The sequence below is a fragment of the Erythrolamprus reginae genome, chromosome 1, assembly GCF_031021105.1.
Source record: "Erythrolamprus reginae isolate rEryReg1 chromosome 1, rEryReg1.hap1, whole genome shotgun sequence".
In the NCBI taxonomy this organism is placed as follows: domain Eukaryota; kingdom Metazoa; phylum Chordata; class Lepidosauria; order Squamata; family Dipsadidae; genus Erythrolamprus; species Erythrolamprus reginae.
Genome location: NC_091950.1, coordinates 20048133 through 20074641, shown reverse-complemented (window position 1 = coordinate 20074641; position 26509 = coordinate 20048133). Strand labels below are relative to the sequence as shown.

The following is a 26509-nucleotide window of genomic DNA, read 5'->3' as shown; positions in this document are numbered from 1 at the left end:
TGGACTTCAACTCCCAGCATTCCTCAGCCAGCCATGATCTTCGCGTATCATTTACCTCACAGGTCTTCAAACTGGGCAACTTTAAGACCTGTGGACTTCAACTCTCATAATTCTCCAGCCAGCTATGCTGAATTCTGGGAACTGAAGTCCACGAGTCTTAAAGTTGCCAAGTTTGAAGACGTCTGAGGTAAATAATATGCAAAGATCATGGCTGGCTGAGGAATTCTGGGAGTTGAAGTCCACAGGTCTTAAAGTTGCCAAGTTTGAATGCTTTACAGTTCTACGACTTTCCAAAGTTCAACGAATGGACGATAAAGTAAATAAATTAACGATTCCACGGCCCTCGGAATAATAAAAAAGAACGGCTAGAAAATCTGCTGAGAGACGTTGCTTTATTAGAACATGAGGATGTCGCAGCTGTTCACAGTTCAAAATGTAGACAAAGTGTGAAAAAAAAACTGTACCAAAGAGAAGCAGCTCTGGGTTAGAGTGGCACCCAGTGCTGATAACTTAAAAGAATTGGGTGGCTTTAAAAGGAGAGACAGGGGGGAAACGCCACCGGTAAAGTTTGAAAGCAGATTTTTCACAACAATGAAGAGGTTCCTTGGATCCCAATTTGGCTTCCCAGAGACGACTAAAAAGAAAGCAATCCAGGTGTTGTTGTTTTTACCCACCTGGAAAGAACTGAACAAACCAGACTGAAGTCTAGAGAACCCCTGAGGTTCCCTAAGGAAACTTTTACGGAAGGTGGCTGAACAAACCAAAATCCCTCCAACGTCATCACCCAAACCAATCCTGAGCTCTAAGGGAGGATCTTCACAGCCCTTTCCTCTTCACTCCTGGCTTAAGGCCGGGCCTAGACAGCTTCTAAGCTTCTCCTCCTAAACCTGTTCTAAAGCCAATGCAACTTTTATTTTATTTTTATTTTTTGCAGTCCCTGGTTTCTTTCCCTCCTGCCAGGAGGACCCCCCAACAATATCCTTCCTTCATTTTGACGGATCCTTTGCGAGGGCCAACCTACAGCGCAAGAAGAAGAAAACCCACACGAGCGAGAAAGACAGAAGAGAGAGAGAGAGAAAGAGAAAGAGAGAAGTGAATGATAGCGGACTTCAGCCAAGGCCCGTTTTCCTGCCCCCTCCTGCAAAATATATCCAGACGCCCCCCCCCTCTGGGTTTCTTCTCACTTCTGCAGCTCCAAATAGCGCAAATATTTTTTTTCTTGCCACCCCGGGCATCTCCTGCAAAGGGTTCGTCGATGTTTCGATCAACTCTGGAGGTTGGGAAGTCTTTCTGGGCAGGAAAGCCAAGTCTGCTGGGCCCCACCCCACTCGGTCAACCTACAGTCCAGAGGGAGAGTCGTATGCCAGTCCTTGAGGCGGGGGGCCAGGGTGGTGGAAGAGGGGCAGGAGCTGGGAGGAAGGGAGGAAGGGCCGAATCTCCAAGCCTGGTTCCATCAGAAGTCATCAACCACAGGTGGGCCTTAGTTTCTGGCTGCTATGATGACCGAGAGGGCTACGCCCCCCAGGGCTACGGCTGTGGCACCAAACAGCCACTTCCATGGAATTGTCTGGGAAGGAGGAAAAAAAAGGGAGGGGGAATTAAAACTGCCAAAATTCAGAAGACACACGATACAGAAACGGGCACATAGAAACATAGAAGATTGACAGCAGAAAAAGACCTCATGATCCATCTAGTCAGCCCTTGCACTATTTCCTGTATTTTATCTTAAGATAGATATATGTTTATCCGAGGCATACAAATCCAATAAATAATAATAATAATAATAATAATAATAATAATAATAATAATAATAAATTCAGTTCCTGTGGATTTACCAACCACGTCTGTTGGAGGTTTGTTCCAAGCATCTACTACTTTCAGTCAAATAATATTTTTCTCACGTCTCAGGTCTCTTTCTGCCGCCAATCTTCTATGTTTCTATTCCTACCATCTGCAAATTTGGTAAGTTCCCCTTCCATTCCTTCATCCAAGTCTTTACGAGGATATTGAACTGGGCCTAAGACAGAACCTTGTGGTACCTCCGTTTCCCCTTTTCTCCCAACTTGTCTGGCTCAGTGAATACATCTTTCTGGCCACTTACCCAGGAGGATTTATCTTTGCACTTCGCTGGGGGGCTGCCGGACCCAGGGTTCCCCAGCATCTTGCGGTACATCTCTGCCTCGATGCTCTTTTCGTCAGCGTGCTTCTTGGCCAGTTTGGAAAGCTCGGTGTGAATGGTCTGGAGGCCAATGGAAAACAGAATATGGCATGATTGGCAGGGTACCAGTAGGAAGGCGAGAAGTATTGATGTTATGGGAGTAATATAAGAAGTTAAAATGAATACTCAATATTTATTTATTTATTTATTTATTTACTTACTTACTTACTTACTTACTTACTTACTTACTTACTTACTTACTTACTTACTTACTTACTTACTTTATTTTATTATTTTATTTTATTTATTGGATTTGTATGCCGCCCCTCTCCGCAGACTCGGGGCGGCTAACAACAATGATAAAAAACAACATGTAACAATCCAATTTAATAAAATAACTAAAAACCCTTATTATAAAAACCAAACATACACACAAACATACCATGCATAACTTGTAATAGCCTAGGGGGAAAGGATAACTTAACTCCCCCATGCCTGGCGACAAAGGTGGGTCTTGAGTAATTTGCGAAAGACAAGGAGGGTGGGGGCCCTTCTAATCTCTGGGGGGAGTTGATTCCAGAGGGCCGGGTCCGCCACAGAGAAGGCTCTTCCCCCGGGGCCCGCCAAACGACATTGTTTGGTCGACGGGACCCGGAGAAGGCCAACTCTGTGGGACCTTATCGGCCGCTGGGATTCGTGCGGTAGAAGGCGGTTCCGGATGTATTCTGGCCCAATGCCATGTAGGGCTTTAAAGGTCATTACCAACACTTGACTATAAGATCTTAAAACAAAACTGACAATTAAAATGTTGATCTTATTGGGCATTTAGAAATTTACTTATTTATTGGATTTATATAAATAAGAAAAATAAGTTTTTTCTTATTTATAATTAAGAAAAAAATGAATAAGGAGTAAAGATATCTTTATGCATGGTATGTTTGTGTGTATGTTTGTTTTAAAATAAGGGGTTTTTTAGAGACTTTTTAATATTAGATTTGTGATATATTGTTTGTATTATTGTTGTGAGCCGCCCCGAGTCTGCGGAAAGGGGCGGCATACAAATCTAATAAATAATAATAATAATAATAATAATTAAGGAAAGGGGAGGAAGCAATAGGGCTTAAAATTAAGATGCATGAGAGATAGTAATTAACTTGGAAAGTTAAGTTGCAGCAGTTAATTTGGAATAAAATTAAAACCAATTGATGGTAGACTCAGGAGCAGCATTAGATTGGTAACATATAAAAGAATCCTCTATAGAAAACCCTACGAAAATAGACTAACAATCCTGGGTCTAGAAAGCTTAGAACTACGGCGCCTAAAACACGATTTAAGTATTGCCCACAAGATCATATGCTGCAAAGTCCTACCGGTCAATGACTACTTCACCTTCAACCGCAACAACACAAGAGCACGCAACAGATTCAAACTCAACACTAACCGCTCCAAACTTGACTGTAAAAAATACGACTTTAGCAATCGAGTTGTTGAAGCGTGGAACTCATTACCGGACTCAATAGTGTCGACCCCTAACCATAGTTTCCTCTAAGCTGAGCAGTGAGCAATCGCTCACTTAAAAATCATCATCAACTCAGAGTTTTCCAAACCTGCCCAGAAGCCGAGAGGGAAAGAGTGAGAGGGAAGGAGAGAGAGAGGAAGAGAGGAAGAGAGAGAAACAGATAGAAAAAAGAGAGGAAGGAAAAGAGAAAGAAAAAGAATGGGAGTAAGGAAGAGAGAAAGAAAATCAAAATCTAGTTTGAAACTAGCTCAACTATTTAAGTGGCATTTTGATATTGATAGAGTTGCCCTATTATGAGCTCACTGATATAGACACACAGTACAGTATTTTATTTTGAAATTCTCTGAGGCAAAACAGGGTAGGTTTTTGTTTGTTTGTTTGTTTGTTTGTTTATTTATTTATTATTTCGCTCAGACACTGTACTTTTTCGCCCATCCCCCCAAAAATTAGAGGGAACACTGCCCCTAACCCCCAACATTTCTCCCTTAGACTATCCACGATTGACCTCTCCAGGTTCCTAAGAGACCAGTAAGGGGTGTACATAGGTGCACTAGTGTGCCTTTCATCCCCTGTCCAATTGTCTTTCCTTTATCTCATATATCATATATATTTTCTTCCTTTCATATATCTTCTCCTCTATTTTTACATTTATCTCTCTATATATATTACTTCATGTCTATTCTCTTCCCATGTATTTGTGTATTGGACGAATGAATGAATGAATGAATGAATGAATGAATGAATGAATGAATGAATGAATGAATAAATAAATAAATAAATATAGAAATGATATAAACTTAACAATTTTAGGAAAATCACTTTTAAACAACTTTAGTATAAGAGTTTGGATTATATTATCAGTCTGTTAAATATGAGATGATCTAGGATAAGAAGCACTCAGGGAAAGGCAAAGAAGGAGGAAGAGGAAGTAGAAAGATGTAGGGAGAAGAGAAGGAGTGGAAAGAAGTAGAAAAAGGAGAGAAGGAGGAAGAAGGTAGAAGAAAGAGGGAGATGGAGGGAGGGGAGTGTAACAGAAAAGAAAAAGAGACTGATGAAAATACAGTGATACCTCGTCTTACGAACCCGTCATACGAACTTTTCGAGATACGAACCCGAGGTTTAAGATTTTTTTGCCCCTTCTTCCGAACTATTTTCATGTTACGAACCCACCGCCGCCGCTGGGATGCCCCGCCTCCGGACTTCCATTGCCAGGCGAAGGCTCCCGTTGTTGGGAAACCCCACCTCCAGACCTTCCGTTGCCAGCGAAGCGCCCGTTTTTGCGCTGCTGGGATTCCCCTGAGGCTCCCCTCCATGGGAAACCCCATCTCTGGACTTCCGTGTTTTTGAGATGCTGCAGGGGAATCCCAGCAGCGCAAAAACAGGTGCTTCGCTGGCAACTGAAGTTGAGAGGTGGGGTTTCCCAGCGAGGGGAGCCTCAGTGAAATTGCAGCATCGCAAAAACAGGGAAGTCCGGAGGTGGGGTTTCGAGGACTTCAGTATTTTTGCGATGCTGCAATTTTGCTGAGGCTCCCCTTGCTGGGAAACCCCACCTCCAGACTTCCGTTGCCAGCGAAGCACCTGTTTTTGCGATGCTGGGATTCCCCTGCAGCATCGCAAAAACATGGAAGTCCGGAAGTGGGGTTTCCCATGGAGGGGAGCCTCAGGGGAATCCCAGCAGCACAAAAATGGTTGCTTCGGCTGGCAAAAGGGGTGAATTTTGGGCTTGCACGCATTAATCGCTTTTCCATTGATTCCTATAGGAAACATTGTTTCGTCTTACAAACCTCCTCCCGGAGCCAATTAAGTTCGTAAGACAAGGTATCACTGTAGCTCCAAAATAAGGTATTGACCTTTTGACTGACTGAATTAAAATGTATAAATATGTATGTTACTGATATTTTAAAGTATGTGTGTATTGATATACAAATGGAATGGCGGAGAAAATAAATAAATAAAAATAAAAATAAAACGAGAACACTTCTATATCAGGGTGCCTGGGTAATTTATTGATTTAATTTATATCTCGCCTTTACCATTTTTATAAACAACGCAAGGTGGCAAACATAGCTAATACTCGTTCCTTGTTTGTTTTAGCCTCCAGTCCTCTAATCATCTTTGTTGCTCTTCTCTGCACTCTTTCTAGAGTCTCAATATCCTTTTCGCATTGTGGTGACCAAAATTGGATGCAGTCTTCCAAGTGTGGCCTTACCAAGACCTTATAAAGTGGTATTAACACTTCACATGATCTTGATTCTATCCCTCTGTTAATGCAGCCTAGAACTGTGTTGACTTTTTTGGCATTTGGTGGCCATAAGCCCCTATTTGTTTTCTCTGCCCCAGTTATGATCATAATCCAAGGCTTACCTTATTTGAGGGTTCCAGCTTGAGAGCAGCCTTTAAGATTGGGATGGCCCCACAGTATTCCCCTTGCTGAGCCAGAACCTAGATTAGCAGACAAGAGAAAAATGCTGGGCCTTCTCTGGTTTAACTGCAGGCCTTTTTAAAGCTTCTGCCAGACTTCTCTGATGGAGACCATTCAAAGCTACGACAAACACCTCACTAATGATGATGATGATGATAATAATAATAATAATAATAATAATAATAATAATAATAATGATGGAATTTGTGCTGGAACTACCATTTACCAGTGGCAAAGAACTGGTGGGATCATAAGCCCGAAAAAGTGGCCGAAAATGAGCAAGCAAAACTACTGTGGGACTTCCGACTGACCAAATTCTGAAGCATAAAACACCAGACATTGTGATTGTGGAGAAAAAGAAAGTATGGATCATCGACATCGCAATCCCAGGAGACAGCAGAATTGAGGAGAAGCAGCAAGAGAAATTAGTGAAATACGAAGATCTAAAAATCGAGCTGCAACGACTCTGGCATAAGCCAGTGAAAGTGGTCCCAGTGGTACTTGGCACGCTGGGCGCAGTACCAAAGGATCTCAGCGGTCATTTGAAAACCATCGGAATTGACAAATTCTCCATCTGTCAATTGCAAAACGCCGCTTTACTGGGATCGGCAATCATAATTTGCCGCTACATCACGCAGTCCTAGGTGCTTGGGAAGCGCCCGACTGGTGATGAAATACGAAATCCAGCATAGTGATCTTGTTTGCTGTGTTGTACTGACATCATCATCATCATCATCATCATCATCATCATCATTTATTAGATTTGTATGCCGCCCCTCTCCGGAGACTCGTGGCGGCTCACAACAATAGTAAAAACAATATTATGGCGGAATAAATCTAATATTAAAAAGAAGCATATAAAAACCCTATCATATTTAAAAAACCAAACAGCACATGCATACCAAACATAAATATAAAAAGCTTGGGGGAAGGTGTCTCAACTCCCCCATGCCTGGCGGTAAAGGTGGGTCTTGAGTAATTTACGAAAGACAAGGAGGGTGGGGGCAGTTCTAATCTCTGGGGGGAGTTGATTCCAGAGGGCCGGGGTCGCCACAGAGAAGGCTCTTCCCCTGGGGCCCACCAAACGACATTGTTTAGTCGACGGGACCCGGAGAAGGCCAACTCTGTGGGACCTTATCGGTCACTTCTTATGACCCAATTTCAAAATTATAATGGCTACACACACACACACACACGATCTTGTGATCGTATTTTGGGGGGAAGGGCTTGGCAACTGGCTCCCCTTTACACATCATCCTGTGGTGAGGTGCCCACGATTAGTAATGGTTTGTTTTTTGCCGATTTCCAGCAGTTACTTCCGTTTTTGGCAAAAGACACCCATGCAAAAAATGGATTTGTTTAACCACCACTGTGTTTGCCTAACAACTATTAAGTTTATTTATTTATTATTTATTATGTATTATTGCGACTTGTATGCTGCCCAACTCCTTACAGACTCTGGGCAGCTAACAGCAATATAAAAACAATAAAAACAAGTATTATTATTATTTTAAAAATCCTTAATTTTAAAACATTCATCCATACAGCCGGGACAAGATGGCGCCATTCACCGGCTCCAGGCCTGCCGAAAAAGCCATGTTTTTATGGCCTTTCAGAAAGCCAGGAGGGTGGGGATTATGCCGATCTCAGGGGGCAGTTGTTTCCATAGAGCCGGAGCCACCACAAAGAAGGCCCTCCCATGTGGCCCCGTCAGCCGACACTGGCCGAATGAACCATGAGAAGGCCAACTCGGTGGGCCCTAACCAGCCGCTGGGAGGTATGTGGCTAGTTGTGATTAACAATTATCACAAAATAGGCCCTGAAATTGCATGAGGTCACATTAACAACTACAATGACTTACCATTATTTTCAGAGTATAAGACACACCTTTTTTCCTCCCTAAAAGTGGCTGATACCTTGGGTGCATCTTATACGCTGAATGTAGCCTTTCCCCCCCCAATCCTAACTAACTGCTAACAATCTTCCCAGCTCCTACCTTGCAGGCTCTTTCATTGTTTCTCTCTGCAAATAATATTTCCTAAGTCTTTAAGTCTTTGCAGGTTTTTTTTCATTGCTCTAACTTGCTCTGAATAAGTTTCTTTCCAGCTCTAACCAGGTGCTAACAATGTTCCCAGCTCTTAGCAGCTTGCAAGCTCTTTCATTGTTACTCTCTGCAAAGAATGTTTCCTAAGCCTTTACGTCTTTGCAGGGTTTTTTCCATTGCTCTACTTGCTCCAAATGTTTCTTTCCAGGTGCTAACGATGTTCCCAGCTCTTACCGGCTTGCAAGCTCTTTCATTGTTACTCTCTGCGAAGAATGTTTTCCAAGCCCTAAGTCTTTGCAGGGTTTTTTCCATTGCTCTACTTGCTCCGAATGTTTCTTTCCAGGTGCTAAAGATGTTCCCAGCTCTTACCGGCTTGCAAGCTCTTTCATTGTTACTCTCTGCGAAGAATGTTTTCCAAGCCCTAAGTCTTTGCAGGGTTTTTTCCATTGCTCTACTTGCTCCGAATGTTTCTTTCCAGGTGCTAACGATGTTCCCAGCTCTTACCGGCTTGCAAGCTCTTTAATTGTTACTCTCTGCGAAGAATGTTTTCCAAGCCCTAAGTCTTTGCAGGGTTTTTTCCATTGCTCTACTTGCTCCGAATGTTTCTTTCCAGGTGCTAAAGATGTTCCCAGCTCTTACCGGCTTGCAAGCTCTTTCATTGTTACTCTCTGCGAAGAATGTTTTCCAAGCCCTAAGTCTTTGCAGGGTTTTTTCCATTGCTCTACTTGCTCCGAATGTTTCTTTCCAGGTGCTAAAGATGTTCCCAGCTCTTACCGGCTTGCAAGCTCTTTCATTGTTACTCTCTGCGAAGAATGTTTTCCAAGCCCTAAGTCTTTGCAGGGTTTTTTCCATTGCTCTACTTGCTCCGAATGTTTCTTTCCAGGTGCTAACGATGTTCCCAGCTCTTACTGGCTTGCAAGCTCTTTCATTGTTACTCTCTCTGAATAAGATTTTTTACAAGCCCTAACCAGGAGATAAAATAATGTGCTGAAGCTGACCAGACTAAGGATGCTAGCCAGATGAATACCTGATAAGTAGATTATTTTCCCTATTTTCCTCCCCCAAATCTAAGGTGCGTCTTATACTCTTAAAAATATGGTAAGAGGGCGGGGAAAATATTTACTGACCCCTCACATCCTGGACACAAATTGTTTCAACTCCTACCCTCAAAACGTCGCTACAGAGCATTGCACACCAAGACAACTAGACACAAGAACAGTTTTTTTCCGAACGCCATCACTCTGCTAAACAAATAATTCCCTCAGCACTGTCAGACTTTCTACTAAATCTGCACTTCTATTCTACTAGTTTTTCTCATCATTCCTATCACCCATTTCCTCCCATGTTGACTGTATGATTGTAACTTGCTGCTTATATCCTAAGATTTTTATTAATATTGCTTCTTCATTGCTTATTTGACCCCTATGACAATCATTAAGTGTTGTACCAGATGATTCTTGACAAATGTATATTTTATTTTATGTACGCTGAGAGCATATGCACCAAGACAAATTCCTTGTGTGTCCAATCACACTTGGCCAATAAAAATTCTATTCTATTCTATTCTATTCTAATGATAATTCTGGGTTCATTTACAGTCCTAAGTCAAGGATCCTCTAAACCTGGGAGGAGGTGCCAAGCACTGCTGTCCTTTGACGGGCAGTTCCATCACCCAATCAACACCAGACCTTGAGTTCATTGGCAAACCCTTGGCTCTAAAGCCCAACACGTTACCTTTCCCTTTCGGAACAGAGCCTTAATGTTGTCTGGTTGTTGCTCCAACACTTGGTTGCAGGCTCGCAGGGCGGCCTCAAAATGGTCCAGCTTAAGATGGGATGCCGCTAAATTATTCAGACATTTTATCTTCACTTCCACCAGCTCTGCCTCTTCTTCCTCACTGAAATCCACTACAGGGAGAGAAATGAAACAGAGTTAGGATATATGTTAGGTTTTTTGTTTATTGTTGTTATTGTTTGATATTGTGTATTGTATTTATTTAAGTAATTAACTATTTTATTATTATATTACTTATTATTATTATTTTTTGTTTTGGTTTGTATTCTTTTTTTTTTTCATTTTTGTATTTTGTAAATGCATAAGTGTGTATATGTATACAGCGTTCCCTCAATTTTCGCGGGTTCGAACTTCGCGAATAGCCTATACCACGGTTATTCAAAAAATATTAATTAAAAAATACTTTGCGGTTTTTTTCTATACCACGGTTTTTCCTGTCCGACGATGTCTTACGTCATCGCCAAACTAATAATTTTTGCAAATAAATAACAAAAAAAAAATATTGTTAATTAATAATTATGTTTATAAATACCAGGATCACTAAGTGTCTTATTCAATGGTGAGTACCAGTAATAATGGTGAGTAAATGGTTGTTAAGGGAACGCATCCCCCACGAAAATCGAGGGAACACTGTATACGTCTTTGGTTATGTTTTTAAAACAATTCAATAAAAAATATTTAAAAGAAAAAAAAGGGGGGGGGGGAAAGAAACAGAGTTAGGACTGGGGGAAAAGCTGTGATTCAGGACAGGGGGCAGGGCTCAGATTCATTCAGCCAAGATTGGGGAAGGGGAACGCAGTACAGTAGTGAAAATGGAGCTCCACCCCAGAGCATCCAATTTGCACTGAAAGATGTTGAAAGAAAATGCAAGGTGTCTTCTTTGGGCAGCCTCTACGTTCTTCCCGAAAGCGTTTAAAAACCCCAAAGTCGGTGATTCTGCTACAAACAAAAGTGTCTAGGAAAAGTATAAGAAGATAAGACCTGGGATTAATTCTATGCGATCTGGGTTTCTGCCTCCCCCTCCTTTGCGAATGGCTGTGCAGTGTTCCTTCGATTTTCGCGGGGGTTGTGTTCCGAGACCGCCCGCGAAAGTCGAATTTCCGCAAAGTAGAGATGCGGAAGTAAATACAGTGATCCCCCGGTTATTGCGTTCCCGACCATTGCGAACAGGCTAATTTGCGATTTTTCAACCCGGAAGTCAAAACACCATCTGCGCATGCGCGCCCTTTTTTTTCTATGGCCACGCATGCGTAGATGGCGCCGGGCAGATCAGCTGCTGGGCGGCTTCCCTGGGTTTTCCCCCTCTTGCTGGCGGGAGGGCGAGAAGCCCCCCCCCAGCACCCGCTCGCCCGCCCTTCGCCCGCCCTTCGCCCGGCCACCCGCCGTTCGCTCGCTGCTCGCCCGGCCACCTGGGTTCGTTTGGCTTGAGGGCTCAGTTGGGAAGGCGCGCGGGTGTTTTAAAACGTCGCCGCCGACATGGGGGGCTCGCTAGCACCCCCCCAAACCCGGGTTCGGGGTTCGGGGGGGTGCTAGCGAGCCCCCCATGTCGGCGGCGACGTTTTAAAACACCCGCGCGCCTTCCCAACTGAGCCCTCAAGCCAAGCGCAGAAGTTCGCCTTTGGCGCTTGGCTTGAGGGCTCAGTTGGGAAGGCGCGCGGGTGTTTTAAAACGTCGCCGCCGACATGGGGGGCTCGCTAGCACCCCCCCAAACCCGGGTTGGCGGTTTGGGGGGGTGCTAGCGAGCCCCCCCATGTCGGCGGCGACGTTTTAAAACACCCGCGCGGCATTCCAATGAGTCCCGAAGACAAACACGGAAGTTTGACGTTTGTCTTCGGGACTCATTGGAAAGCCGCGCGGCTGTTTTAAAACGTCGCCGCTGGCATGGGCGGCTTCCTAGCAGCCCCCCAAACCCGGGTTGGGGGTCCAGGGGGTGCTGGCAAGCCCCCCATGCCAGCGGCGACGTTTTAAAACAGCCGCGCCGCCCCCAATCTTCGGCTCCTCGCTAGCGCTGCGGAAGTTAAAAACACCATCTGCACATGCGCAGATGGTGTTTTTACTTCCGCAGCGCTACTTCGCGAAAACCCGCTCGTTGCGGGGGGTCCTGGAACGGAACCCTCGCAATGATCGGGGGATCACTGTACACTATTTTTGGCTATGAACAGTATCACAAGCCTTCCTTTAACACTTTAAACCCCTAAACTGCAATTTCCCATTCCCTTAGCAACCATTTAGATTATTACTCACCCTGTTTATTTATTAAAGTTTATTTAAATTTTTTTTTATTAAAGGCAGACGAAAGTTTGGCGATGACATATAACGTCATCGGGCATGAAAAATTGTGGTATAGGGAAAAAACTCGCAAAGTATTTTTTAATTAATATTTTTGAAAAACCGTGGGATAGACTTTTCGCAAAGTTCGAACCCGCAAAAATCGAGGGAACACTGTAATATTCTCTAGCACAGGGGTCTTCATAGCTGTAAGGAGAATTCTGGGAGTTGAAATTCACAAGTCTTAAAGTTGCCAAGTTTGGGGACCCCCCTGCTCTGGAAAATAAAATGAATGATGCTTGAAATCTAATGTTTTGCCAGAAACCTTGATTTTGTTGGGTAGTCTGCAGGAAGGAAGGTTAAGACTGTTATGTGGAATGGAGCATTTTGGGATGTTCACTTAGGCTGTGAAAGTAGCAAGGGACACTTTACATTGTTGCCTTTGAGTAAGTGATGATTTTGTGAGTGGCCATTTTAATCATGAAGGCACCTTTATGATAACGCTCCAAATGTGCTTTCAAAATTCTAAGTGAGATGTTTCTTTCATTTCACTGTTCTATAGCTGCTCACTTCTAGGATGTGGGTGAATTTGATCAGTGTTTCCCAACCTTGAAGATATTTGGACTTCAACTTCCACCCTGACTTTGATACAAAGCAAATTGCTCTCCTAAATAGGACTCTGAGTAGAAGCCAAGCTTCCTGGAGGCTGGTGGGGAGGGGGGGAAAACCAGGTACCTTTAGTATCAGAGTTGATGACCTTGAGAGCAATGTCATAGGAGTTGGCAGCCATAACGTAATTTGCTCGCTGGTAGTGGAAATTGCCGCATTCCCTCTTCTTGTTAGCCAGTGAGACTTTCTCTTTCCCGCTGAGGAGTTCCAAATCGAGAGCATCCTGGGCTGCCAACAACTCCACCTCGAGAGTTAGGGAAGCATTGGGAGGAATATCAGGAATCCTGCTCGGAAGAGACCAACAGATACATTCAGATCAAATTGCATCAGATCAGATCCAAGGCTCAATCAAAGCAACATTCAATTGCCATGAATGGTCCTTTTCATTGAGCCCTAAGTTCACTAAATATTAAGGCAACCTTTTTTTCAACCTATACCAGTGATGGGGAAACCTACGGCACGGGTGTCACAGGTGGCATGTGGAACCATATCTGCTGGCACACGAGCCGATGCCCTAGCTCAGCTCCAACAGAATGCAGCTGCGAGAGCAGTCATGGGCTTCCCCAAATATGCCCATGTTACACCAACACTCCGCAGTCTGCATTGGTTGCCGATCAGTTTCCGGTCACAATTCAAAGTGTTGGTTATGACCTATAAAGCCCTTCATGGCACCGGACCAGATTATCTCAGGGACTGCCTTCTGCTGCACGAATCCCAGCGACCAGTTAGGTCCCACAGAGTGGGCCTTCTCCTGGTCCCATCAACTAAAAAATGTCATCTGGCGGGACCCAGGGAAAGAGCCTTCTCTGTGGCGGCCCCGGCCCTTTGGAAACAACTCCCCCCAGAGATTAGAATTGTCTCCACCCTCCTCGCCTTTCTTAAACTTCTTAGAACCCACCTCTGCCGCCAGGCATGGGGGAACTGAGATATTCTTTCCCCCTAGGCCTTTACAATTTACGCAAGGTATGTTTGTATGTATGTTTGGTTTTATAATAAGGTTTTTTTTAGTTGTTTTAGTATTGGATTGTTACATGCTGTTTTTTATCACTGTTGTTAGCCGCCCTGAGTCTCCGGAGAGGGGCGGCATACAAATCCAATCAATCAATAAATCAATCAATAAGTAAATAAGTAAATAAGTAAATAAATAAATAAGTAAACAAACAAACAAACAAACATGCATGTATGTATGTACTGGCCAGCTGATTTTTGGCTCACACAGAGAGACTGGGAGGGCATTTTTGGCTTCCAGAGAGCCTCCGGGAGGATGGGGGAAGGCGTTATTACCCTCCCCTGTTTCCAGGGAAGCCTTTGGAAGGTGAAACACGAGCCTACTGGGCCCACCAGAAGTTGGGAAACAGGCCATTTCCAGCCTCCAGAGGGCCTCTGGGGGGGCGGGGGAAGCTGTTTTTGCCCTCCCCAGACGTTGAATTGTGGGTGTGGTCACTCACGCATCTGGGCAATAGTGCTTGTGCTTGCTCTTTCGCCACCCAAGGATAGCATGGTTTGCCATCACTGTGCTAAAACATCCCATACTTAGAAACATAGAAATATAGAAGTCTGACGGCAGAAAAAGACGTCATGGTCCATCTAGTCTGCCCTTATACTATTTCTTGTATTTTTATCTTAGGATGGATTTATGTTTATCCCAGGCATGTTTAAATTCAGTGACTGTGGATTTACCAACCCCGTGTGCTGGAAGTTTGTTCCAAGGATCTACTACTGTTTCAGTAAAATAATATTTTCTCATGTTGCTTTTGATCTTTCCCCCAACTAACTTCAGATTGTGCCCCCTTGTTCTTGCCAACAACCTGTCTCCCATCCCCTTCCTCATGTACCTCCCCTGTGGGCCGAAGCAGTATTTCCCATCTGACGTGATGAGCGCTGTCTCTCCCATGTCCATCAGCTGCACACAGAGATCCAGGGCCTGTGAAGGGGGGAGAAAAGGGAAGTTATTTGGGGAGTAAGGAGGCTGCACAGGGAAGATAAACAGTCATTCCAGAAACCCCATTAGGACAGCGTTTCTTAATCTTGACACGTAGGAGATGTGTGGACTTCAACTCCCAGAATTCCCTAGCCAGCATGGCTGACTGGGGAACTCTGGGAGTTGAAGTCCGAACATCTCAAATGTGTTAAGATGGAGAAACACGGAGCTAAAGACTTGGTGCTTACAGTATCTATCAGCCTGTTAGATGTTTTCCCTTGGTTCCTATTTATTTGTTTTTTTATAATGGGGCTGTTGAGCAATAAATTATGATCTGGATCTGGCCAAAGATATGAATGTTTTTTATTTCTACAGGCTTTAATTGTTTTGTTTGTTTGTTTGTTTAATTAATCAATTAATCAATCAAACAAACAAACAAAACTGCTGACCCCCTATAAAATATCTAATCTACATGGAAATAAGTTTCTGGTCCCCATTTTTTCCCTTGGTTGGGAGTGCCTGTTGCTGGTCACGACAATGACAGGCCAAGACAGACACCCACCTGGATGCCATCACAATCCCCCAGCGTGAAGGTGAGGCTGGGGTCCTCCTCCACCACCGTCCCATCCTCCAGCGTTGCTTTAAACCGGATAGTCACATCCTGGCCCTTGACCGGCCGGGTCTCCTGACCGCGGCCTGGTGAGATGACTTTCTTCTTCAGTAAGCCATTCCCTGCAGATGGGATGGAGAGAAGACTTAACTTGTTAGAATCCCTCAAACTCAGAGCTACAGGTAGCTCTCGACTTACAACCTCATCTGAGACCAGAATTGCAGTTGCTAAGTGAGTTGTGCCCAGGGTTTTTTTGGCCATGGTTGTTAAGCGAATCACTGTTGTTAGTACTATGTACACAACTGGTTGGGTTTTGCAAATATAAAAACACAAACCAACAATGTATGCTTACATGTAATAGAACACTATTGCTTTAAGAGCTAGTGTTACTGATTGCCATAAGAGGGCGCCAGAAATGTGATTCACTCTCTCGACTATTCTCTGCTATTTCTGGCCTATGTGACTATGCTGTACAGTGGTACCTCTACTTACGAACTTAATTTGTTCCATGACCAGGTTCTTAAGTAGAAAAGTTTGTAAGAAGAAGCAATTTTTCCCATAGGAATTATTGTAAAAGCAAATAATGTGTGCGATTGGGGAAACCACAGGGAGGATGGAGGCCCTGTTTCCTCCCAGGAGATTCCTAGAGAGGCCCCATGGAGGCTTCTCCCCGCCTTTTCTGGCCGTTTTCCTCCCAGGAGATTCCTAGAGAGGTCCCACGGAGGCTTCTCCCTGCCTTTTCCGGCCCTGTTTCCTCCCAGGACATTCCTAGAAAGGCCCCACGGAGGCTTCTCCCCACCTTTTCCGGCCCTGTTTCCTCCCAGGAGATTCCTAGAGAGGCCCCATGGAGGCTTCTCCCTGCCTTTTTCGGTTACAGTTTCAGAGGCTCGGGTTTTTAAGTGGAAAATGGTTCTAGAGAAGAGGTAAAAAATTTTTGAACACCTGGTTCTTATCTAGAAAAAATTGCAAGTAGAGGTGTTTGTAGGTAGAGGTACCACTGTATTTAGAACTGTGTATTCAAATGATAGTTTAATGCAGTGGTCCTCAACCTGGGGACCCATAGTGAAGCACTGGCTTGTATTAACAACTGTGGTGTTAGTTTAACACAGGTGAGCCAATTTACGACTTACGACTGTGATGTGCAGGCTCTATTATGGTCCTGAGTCGAGGACTACGTGTACACACCACATGATGTAGGGCAGAGGTCTCCAAACTTGTCAACTTTTAAGACTTGTGGACTTCAGCTCCCAGAATTCTCCAGCCAGCTCCATCCAGAATTCTGAGAGTTGAAGTCCAAAAGTCTTAAAGTTGACAAGCTTGGAGACCCCTGATATGGGGTGTTCACGTGAATAAAGGTGGGCCATAAATGCAGTGGAAAAGGACCCACCATTTGGAAAAGGACTCAGGGAACCGTGGGGGGGGGGGGGCTAGAAGAGCAACGTTTTACCCTTAGACGATCCACGGTTGACCTCTCCAGATTCCTAAGAGGTCAGTGAGGGGCGTGCATAAGTGCACTAGAGCGCCTTCCGTCCCCTGTCCTATAGTCTCTCCTATATCTCGTATTTCTTCTCTACTATATCCTCTATAACCTTCATTGTGTATTATTGTGTATTGGACAAAATAAATAAATAAAATAAAATAAAACGTATAATAACGGCGGCCAGGAGTGTACACCCAATGATGGAAGATGGAATAAAGTCCCTTCAAACACAATGATCACAACAAGAATATTAGACAAAGAGGAAACGGAATTCTATAAGATTTGGGAAAACAGGTATAAACAGTTGAAATGTAAAGAATAAATCAACACAATCAGCAACAAACATAAAATAAATGATGACGGGTAGACTGACATAAACAAACTACGAAGGATGATGAAGAGAATAAAAAATATGTGATTATGCATAAGTTAATGATATAGTGATACAGTGTTCCCTCGATTTTCGCGGGGGATGCGTTCCGAGACCGCCCGCGAAAGTTGAATATCCGCGAAGTAGAGATGCGGAAGTAAATACACTATTATTGGCTATGAACAGTATCACAAGCCTTCCCTTAACACTTTAAACCCCTAAATTACAATTTCCCATTCCCTTAGCAACCATTTAGATTATAACTCACCATTTTTATTTATTAAAGTTCATTTAAAAAAAATTATTAAAGGCGGACGAAAGTTTGGCGATGACATATGACATCATCGGGTGGGAAAAACCATGGTATAGGGAAAAAACCCGCAAAGTATTTTTTAAATTAATATTTTTGAAAAACCGTGGTATAGACTTTTCGCGAAGTTTGAACCCGCGAAAATCGAGGGAACACTGTATAGGAATACAGAAGATGTAGCGATATCTACCATATTTTTCAGAGTATAAGACACGCCTTAGTTTTGGGGGAGGAAAATAGGGGAAAGAATCTGCTTACCAGATATTTATCTGGCTAGCTTCCTTAATCTGGTCATCTTCAGCACATTATTTTATCCCCTACTTAGGGCTTTTTTAAAAAAAACCCCTTATTCGGAGAGAGTAACAATGAAAGAGCTTGCAAGCCAGTAAGAGCTGGGAACAATTTGAGCAAGTAGACAATGAAAAAAAACAACCCTGCAAAGACTTAGGGCTTGGAAAACATTCTTCGCAGAGAGTAACAATGAAAGAGCTTGCAAGCCTGTAAGAAGAGCTGGGAACATCTTAGCACCTGGTTAGGGCTGGAAAGAAATATTTGGAGCAAGTTAGGCCAATGGGGGAAAAAACCACCTACGAAGGCTTAGGGTTTGGAAAACATTCTTCGCATAGAGTAACAATGAAAGAGCTTGCAAGCCAGTAAGAGCTGGGAACATCTTTAGCACCTGGTTAGGGCTGGAAAGAAATATTTGGAGCAAGTTAGGCCAATGGGGAAAAAAACCACCTACAAAGGCTTAGGGCTTGGAAAACATTCTTTGCAGAGAGTAACAATGAAAGAGCTTGCAAGCCTGTAAGAAGAGCTGGGAACATCTTTAGCACCTGGTTAGGGCTGGAAAGAAATATTTGGAGCAAGTTAGGCCAATGGGGAAAAAAACCACCTACGAAGGCTTAGGGTTTGGAAAACATTCTTCGCATAGAGTAACAATGAAAGAGCTTGCAAGCCAGTAAGAGCTGGGAACATCTTTAGCACCTGGTTAGGGCTGGAAAGAAATATTTGGAGCAAGTTAGGCCAATGGGGAAAAAAACCACCTACAAAGGCTTAGGGCTTGGAAAACATTCTTTGCAGAGAGAAACAATGAAAGAGCTTGCAAGCCTGTAAGAAGAGCTGGGAACATCTTTATCACCTGGGTAGGGCTGGAAAGAAATATTTGGAGCAAGTTAGACCAATGGGAAGAAAAAAAACACCTACAAAGGGGGGGAAGCTGCATTCAGAGTGTAAGACACACCCTCATTATCAGCCTCTTTTAGGGGTGGAAAGGTGCATCTTATAGTCCGAAAAATATGGTAATGCTGCAAAAAGATATTGTTAATGATCCATGTTATTTGTTAGGTTAAGTTTTATTTGTCATTGTTATATAGAGTTTAACGTATGTTTGACTTGTATATATGTAAATTTTGTGTATATTTGTTGTTGTTTTTTAAAAAAATTTAAAAAAGAGAGGTGGACAAAAGCTATGGTCCCACCTAAAACGTCAAGCCATTCCTGGGCCGCCTCCGATTCTTCCTTAGCTGGAGATTCCCCATTTGTTTCTTGGTTGTCCTTTCTGGTAGTGCTGCTTGGGACATCCTCCAGTGGCGGGAGACCACTGAAATCCCCGTCATCCGTGCTATCCAGGACTTCGAAATCTTCCCCGTTGTCGATCATGGAAGCCTGGCTGGCCGCCAGTTCAGATGAGGTCAGGTCGACCAGACTGGTCCCCGCCCAGTCATCCAAGTCTTCCCCGCCGGAAGCCATGGCGACGGTGCGCTACGGATCAGCTGAGCTGCAAGAAGAAGGTGGGACAGAGAAATAAATGAAGAGAAATGAGGACGAGACGGTTAAACAACCAGGTGGAAACGGAATTCTATAAAACTTGGGAGAAAGTATACAATTGGTGGAATGTAAAAAAGGATTATTAAAGATATTAAGATGAAGCATGGAATAGTTAAAGTTACCAGGTTAAATATATCCTATAGTGATATTTAATGGATAAGTTTAGTTTTATTATTTACATAGAAACATATAAACATAGAAGACTGACGGCAGAAAAAGACCTCATGCTCCATCTAGTCTGCCCTTATACTATTTCCTGTATTTTATCTTAGGATGGATATATGGTTATCCCAGGCAGGTTTAAATTCAGTTACTGTGGATTTGCCAACCACGTCTGCTGGAAGTTTGTTCCAAGGATCTACTACTCTTTTAGTAAAATAATATTTTCTCACATTGCTTTTGATCTTTCCCCCAACTAACTTCAGACTGTGTCCCCTTGTTCTTGTGTTCACTTTCCTATTAAAAACACTTCCCTCCTGAACCTTATTTAACCCTTTAACATATTTAAATGTTTTGATCATGTCCCCCCTTTTCCTTCTGTCCTCCAGACTATATAGCTTGAGTTAATTAAGTCTTTCCTGATACGTTTTATGCTTAAGACCTTCCACCATTCCACCAGTCTTTGGACCCGTTCAATTTTGTCAATATCTTTTTGTAGGTGAGGTCTCCAGAACTGAACACAGTACTCCAAATGTGGTCTCAGCAGCGCTCTATATAAGGGGATATAATTTGATTATAATTATCTTAATTACAATTATATAATGAAATTGTTTGAATGTCTAGATTTAGATATTATCGTAGTTTACTAAGATATTTTACTAACAAATTTAACTTTTCTGTTTTGATCTAAACTATAATTAGTCTTTCTTTTTTGTTTTAGGAAGACTTCTATGCTTAGTGGAGCAATGGTAGCTCCTTTACATGTTAAATGTTGTTTGTCTTGTTTTGTGTTATATTTTTTTAAAAATCAATAAAAATATTTTGAAAACATTCGGCCTTGATTTTTTAAAAATTTCACATCCACCTCCCATTCCTAGTCATGCATGGATAATTCCTTTCTTTCTTTCTTTCTTTCTTTCTTTCTTTCTTTCTTTCTTTCCTTCCTTCCTTCCTTCCGAATCTGGGCGGCTCATAACCAAAGACATGCAGTATTAATACTAAAACTTCTAAAAAGAAGGACAGTTTAAAAGCACTTTCCCCTGCTATCTTCTAATCTTCTTTAATCTCTATTTTTATTTTGTATTTTTATTCATGAAAGGGAGTCAATTTTAATCAGGTTCTTTTTTAATTTGGCTTATTCATTTGGCGATATTTGGTGGGTTCTCCTTTCTTGCCCCCTTTATATATATATTAACTATTTTTTTAACAGTGGTAGGTTTTAATTTAAATACTGGTTGGAGGCAATTGGAAATTTTTGCCCCTTTTCTTTTCCTTTAATGTCCAATTTGAAGTCCACAAATCTTAAAGTTGCTAAGTTTGAGGGCCCCTCTACTAGATTGTCAGCTCAACAGGGTCTTTCACGGTTCATGGAATCTACACTGCAGGACATTTTTATTTTATCTTTTAAAAAAAATATTCTTCCTTCTTTTTTCCCACCCCCAAAAAAGAAGGAGCCAAGCAAACAACTAGGAAAAAAAATAGGTTTTATTTAATTAGAACAATGAAAATCCGATGAGAAGATTTAAAAATATTAATGCTATTAATTAATTCAAAAGGGGGTGGGGGAAATCGCTCAGGAATCTAATTAAAATAGTTGGGTGTCAATAAGCAACACTTTGCTTTGCAACTGAAAAATTTGCATGGGTGCCTGACAACCCTCCGATAGAGAGGAATTTCATAAAATGTGACCAGCTACCCAAAAACTCGCCTGGCCCCAGAGATAAGAAAAACCCATTTTCGCATGCAGTTGTTCTTCACAGAGTCTGGAGTATTCGTTTAGCCATTATGTTAATTGCCAACAATGCATTTACTCTACCTCCTGTTATGAAATTCAATCATCATCAATTAATTAATTACATTTATAAAGCCGCCCAGTGTACCTCAAGGTAACTATTACGAATTGTATCAATCAACAATTATTGCCACATCTTGTGACCTGGAGTTCCACAAGCTAAGAAACTCCTTTGACAATCTACCCATCCCTGCCATGACCCAAATTCCATTACAAGTATCTTTCCAAATGTGCTATTTGGCTCACATGTGAGGTAACAGGCTGAATACTCTATAGCAGTGTTTTTCAACCAGTGTGCCGCGGCACACTAGTGTGCCGCGAGACATGGTCAGGTGTGCCGCGAAGCTTAGAGAGAAAGAAAGAGAGAGAGAGAAAGCAAGCAAGCGAAAGAGCGAGAGAGCGAGAAAGAGAAAGAAAGCAAGAGAGAGAGAGAGAAAGAGAGGGAGGGAAGGAGAGAAAGACATAGAGGGAGGTAGGGAGGGAGAGAGAAAGAGCAAAAAAGAGAGGAAGGAAGGAAGAGAAAGAAAGAGGGATGGAGAGAGAGAGGAAGAAAGAGGAAGGAAGGGAGAGAAAGAGGGAGGGAGAAAGAAATAGAGCAAAGGGGAGGAAGAGAGAGAGAGAGAGATAATTTTTTGTCCAAACTTTTTTAGCGCCCCCCCCCTCAATGTGCCCCAGGGTTTCGTAAATGTAAAAAATGTGCCACGGCTCAAAAAAGGTTGAAAATCACTTGCTCTATAGTGTGAACAAAAAGCACAGCAACAGCTTGATAAATTACTGTATTTCTGCATAAATGAGTAAGTGCGGTGCTATATAAAATATTGATAGGAGCACAAACTTTTGCAATCTAAAAGCTGTCACAAAAGACAGGCCAGTGGGAGGTAATACTTAAAGTAATCACCCTGTGTGCTTCTATAGCATGATCTTGTTTCTGGTTTTAATATCTTTTTTGCAGCTTTATGGCTATCAAATTCCAATATAAACAGAGGATGGAAGGAAGTAGAAATGATGTGCCGGTGCCTGGAGACTGTTGGGGTCTGGATGGGTGTCAACAGACTCAAACTCAACCCAGACAAGACGGAGTGGCTGTGAGTTTTGCCTCCCAGGGACAATTCCATCTGTCCGTCCATCACCCTGGGGGGGGAACTATTGACCCCCTCAGAGAGGGTCCGCAACTTGGGTGTCCTCCTCGATCCACAGCTCACATTAGAGAACCATCTTTCAGCTGTGGCGAGGGGGGCGTTTGCCCAGGTTCGCCTGGTGCACCAGTTGCGGCCCTATTTGGACCGGAAGTCACTGCTCACAGTCACTCATGCCCTCATCACCTCGAGGCTCGACTACTGTAACGCTCTCTACATGGGGCTACCTTTGAAGAGTGTTCGGAAACTTCAGATCGTGCAAAATGCAGCTGCGAGAGCAATCATGGGCTTTCCTGAGGTATGCCCATGTTACACCAACACTCTGCAGTCTGCATAGGTTGCTGATCAATTACCAGTCACAATTCAAAGTGTTGGTTATGACCTATAAAGCCCTTCATGGCATCGGACCAGAATATCTCCGAGACTGCCTTCTGCCACACGAATCCCAGCAACCGGTTAAGTCCCACAGAGTTGGCCTTCTCCGGGTCCCGTCGACTAAACAATGTCGTCTGGCGGGACCCAGGGGAAGAGCCTTCTCTGTGGCGGCCCCGACCCTCTGGAACCAGCTCCCCCCGGAGATTAGGATTGCGCCCACCCTCCTTGCCTTTCGCAAACTTTTTAAAACCTACCTCTGCCGTCAGACATGGGGGAACTGAGACATCTCCCCCAGGCATATATAGTTTATGTATGGTATGCTTGTGTTGTATGTTGTTTTTTTTTAAAAAAAATGGGTTTTTAGACATTTTTTAAATATTAGAATTGTTTATTGTATACTGTTTTATTGTTGTTGTGAGCCGCCCCGAGTCTTTGGAGACATACAAATCTAATTAATAATAATAATAATAATAATAATAATAATAATAATAATAAAAAAATTTTTAAAAGGAAGAGAGAAAGGGAAGGAAGAGAGGGAAGGAGGGAAGGAAGGAAGGAAGGGGGGAAGGAGAGGAGAGGAAAAGGAGAAGAGAAGAGAAGAGGCTTTAAAACCTATGTAGAAAATGTACTAAAAATTGACCTTCAAGGCAAACATTCCTTAAAATCTGAACAATTCGATAACTGCTGGTGTATCCAAAACAAATGATTAAAATCAATCCTGGTTTCAAACTTCAATAGTTAGAGATCTTGAAATCGCTAACACCAGAAACCACACTGTATACTGCTGAAGAGTACAATATATTTTCTCTGCTTTCTCCCTCATCACTCTAGGGGAAAATAAACATCCTACAATTATCCTGAGGGAGTTGAAATTACAATGACCTCAGCAACTCCTCTGTACTCTAAATCTGTTGCCAGTTAGTTTTTATGGGGTGTTTTTGCCGGAAGTATTTTGCACACAGTCCATCCATTCTAAACACCTAATAAAACAGAATGAATGACAAATGGCAAGGAAAACCACAAATGATCCCATGACCCAAACAGAGATTTGACAAGGTTATGTTTACCTGGCTTATATTTCAGTATTTTGTATGTGTACACATGTACCCACTGTGTGAATTTTATATGATTTTATATGAATCTTATATACAATTTTCTATCGTTGCAATGGGCCTATTTCAGTGTTTTTAAAAAAATCTTGGCAACATTTATATGGTATATCAACTTCCACTCCCAGAATTCCCCAGCCAGCATGAATTTTGGGAGTTGGTCTTCCCATCTTATGTTCTGGTTTCTGGTAGAAATTTAGCAATTACAAATAACTCTTATTAAATGCATCATTTCATGAATAAAGAAACTCCATTTATTTCTCTGCTCTCCTGTAATTCAAACACATTCCATACAGGCACTCGGTCCGTTATCTCTCTTAGGCGCATTTCTCACATTCGTCCTTCTGCTTCACTTAAACAAGATTTATTTTCCTAACAGTATAACTTTGAAAAACAGTAGCACTCACTGATAACAATACAAAATACTTTGGCTTACTTTAGTGTGGCAAAAACACATCCATTTTTCCTTTTGGCAACGTTGAAACTCCACCTTTCTTCTCCACTGACCCCCTGACGTGCCAAATACATCACTACAATATTTAACCCATTCCTCTCCTTAATATCTTCTTCCAGACACCTGTTCTCTATGTTTTTGGGCCCTTCTGAATTTAGGGTTAACCCAGCGAGCGTCTGATTCTCCCTCACTAGATCCTGAACTCATAGCCCCATCCAGTGGCTGGCCTCCCACCTGTTCTACTACCTGTAACCCCGGGCCCCCTACTAATTCATAAACACTATCTGAATCCAAGTCCTCAATATCTTCATCATCCTCCAACTGATCAGGAGTATATACAACATCTTAGAGTTTGAAAAACCCTGTCAATAAGGCAAAGTCAATAGAACTCAATCATTTATTTATTAATTGGATTTATATGCCGCCCAGGGGGGATTACACCATCTGCATTGGCTGCCGATCAATTTCCGGTCACAATTCAAAGTGTTGGTTATGACGTTTAAAGCCCTTCATGGCACTGGACCAGAATATCTCCGAGACCGCCTTCTGCCGCACGAATCCCAGCGACCAATTAGGTCCCACAGAGTGGGCCTTCTCCGGGTCCCGTCAACTAAACAATGTCGGTTGGCGGGCCCCAGGGGAAGAGCCTTCTCTGTGGCGGCCCTGACTCTCTGGAACCAACTCCCCCCAGAGATTAGAACTGCCCCTACTCTCCCTGCCTTCCGTAAACTCCTTAAAACCCACCTTTGCCGTCAGGCATGGGGGAACTGAAACACCTCCCCCGGGCATGTACAATTTATGCATTGTATGTTTGTGTGTGTGTTTGTTAGTAAAATGGGGTTCTTTTAAATTTTTTTAAATTTATTTGGATTTGTCATGAAGTGTTGTAATTTGCTGTGAGCCGCCCCGAGTCTGCGGAGAGGGGCGGCATACAAATCTAAATAATAAATAAATAAATATAAGAGGAACAATATAGCACCGTAAATCTGATTAGTTTAAATTAATTAGTCTAAATGTAATATGGTCCTAAATATAATATGGTCCTATGGTCCTTTTAATATGGTCCTAGGAGTATCTACCCAAAAACAACCACAGATGAATTCAGTGAACCTTGCTTGTTAAAAACCTGTACAGAATTAATGCTTTACTTATATAAATCAAGGTTGACTCAGCTTTCCATCCTTCCATGGTCCATAAAATGAGGACCCAAATTGTTGGGGGGCAATATGCTGACTCTGTAAACTGCTTAGAGCCGGGGTCCCCAAACTTTTTACACAGGGGGCCAGTTCACTGTCCCTCGGGCTGTTGGAGGGCCGGACTATAAAAAAACCCATATGAACAAATCCCTATGCACACTGCACATACCTTATCTTAAAGTAAAAAACAAAATGGGAATGTACTATTTAGAGGGGGGGAAGAAGTCTGAAATTCATATATGTTTATGTTTTGTTTTTAATTTTCTTTTGTTAACATCTGGTTGGCTATACAAGGTTTTCTTGGCTTATAGAAAAATGTATAAAGAAAGAAGGAAGCACTTTGGCATAATGGTTAATAAGTTAGAAAAATAATTGGTGTACTTTTTGAAGGAGCATTAAGGAGGGAATTTAATTTAAAAAATGAATGTAACTGGATGACAAAATTAGAAAAAAAAACTTTTGCAACTTTTTTGATGACTGATATTAGTTACTAACAAAATACCGCATTTTATTCATGGAAAATTAGATGGTACACTATATTGTTTGAATGTATGTTAAGAGAAAAATAAAAAAAAATTACCCCTCCCCAAAACAGTCCTTCCTTCCCCTGTCCCTCCACTTCTCCTTCCTTCCTTCCTTCTTTCCTTCCCTCTTCATTCCTCTCCACTTCTCTTTCCCTCCCTCTCTTTCCCTTTTCTTTCTTTCTTGCTCTCTTTTCCCTGTGCTCCTGTCAATCACCGGCGGGCCGGATAAATAGCCTCAGCGGGCCGCATGCGGCCCACGGGCCGTAGTTTGGGGACCGCTGGCTTAGAGCATTGGTTCTCAACCTTTCTAATGCCACAACCCCTTAATTCAGTTCCTCGTGTTGTGGTGACCCCCAACCATAAGTCTAGCAC

General features: G+C 42.7%; 1 protein-coding gene across 3 annotated transcripts in view; it reads right to left on the bottom strand.

Annotated features, from left to right (window-relative positions):
- Positions 1 to 373: 373 nt before the first annotated feature.
- Positions 374 to 26509, bottom strand: part of FKBP8 (FKBP prolyl isomerase 8) — a 41734-nt gene continuing 15598 nt past the window's right edge. For all 3 annotated transcript variants that reach the window (XM_070746478.1, XM_070746488.1, XM_070746497.1), the window contains exons 2-9: positions 19044 to 19342; positions 15358 to 15527; positions 14710 to 14798; positions 12941 to 13158; positions 9878 to 10050; positions 6042 to 6119; positions 2102 to 2239; positions 374 to 1567 (exon numbers count right to left, since the gene is read on the bottom strand). In XM_070746478.1, the coding sequence (XP_070602579.1) occupies positions 1481 to 1567; positions 2102 to 2239; positions 6042 to 6119; positions 9878 to 10050; positions 12941 to 13158; positions 14710 to 14798; positions 15358 to 15527; positions 19044 to 19314 (1224 nt within the window). In that variant the 5' untranslated portion in view covers positions 19315 to 19342 and the 3' untranslated portion in view covers positions 374 to 1480. The remainder of the gene's footprint in view (positions 1568 to 2101; positions 2240 to 6041; positions 6120 to 9877; positions 10051 to 12940; positions 13159 to 14709; positions 14799 to 15357; positions 15528 to 19043; positions 19343 to 26509) is intronic.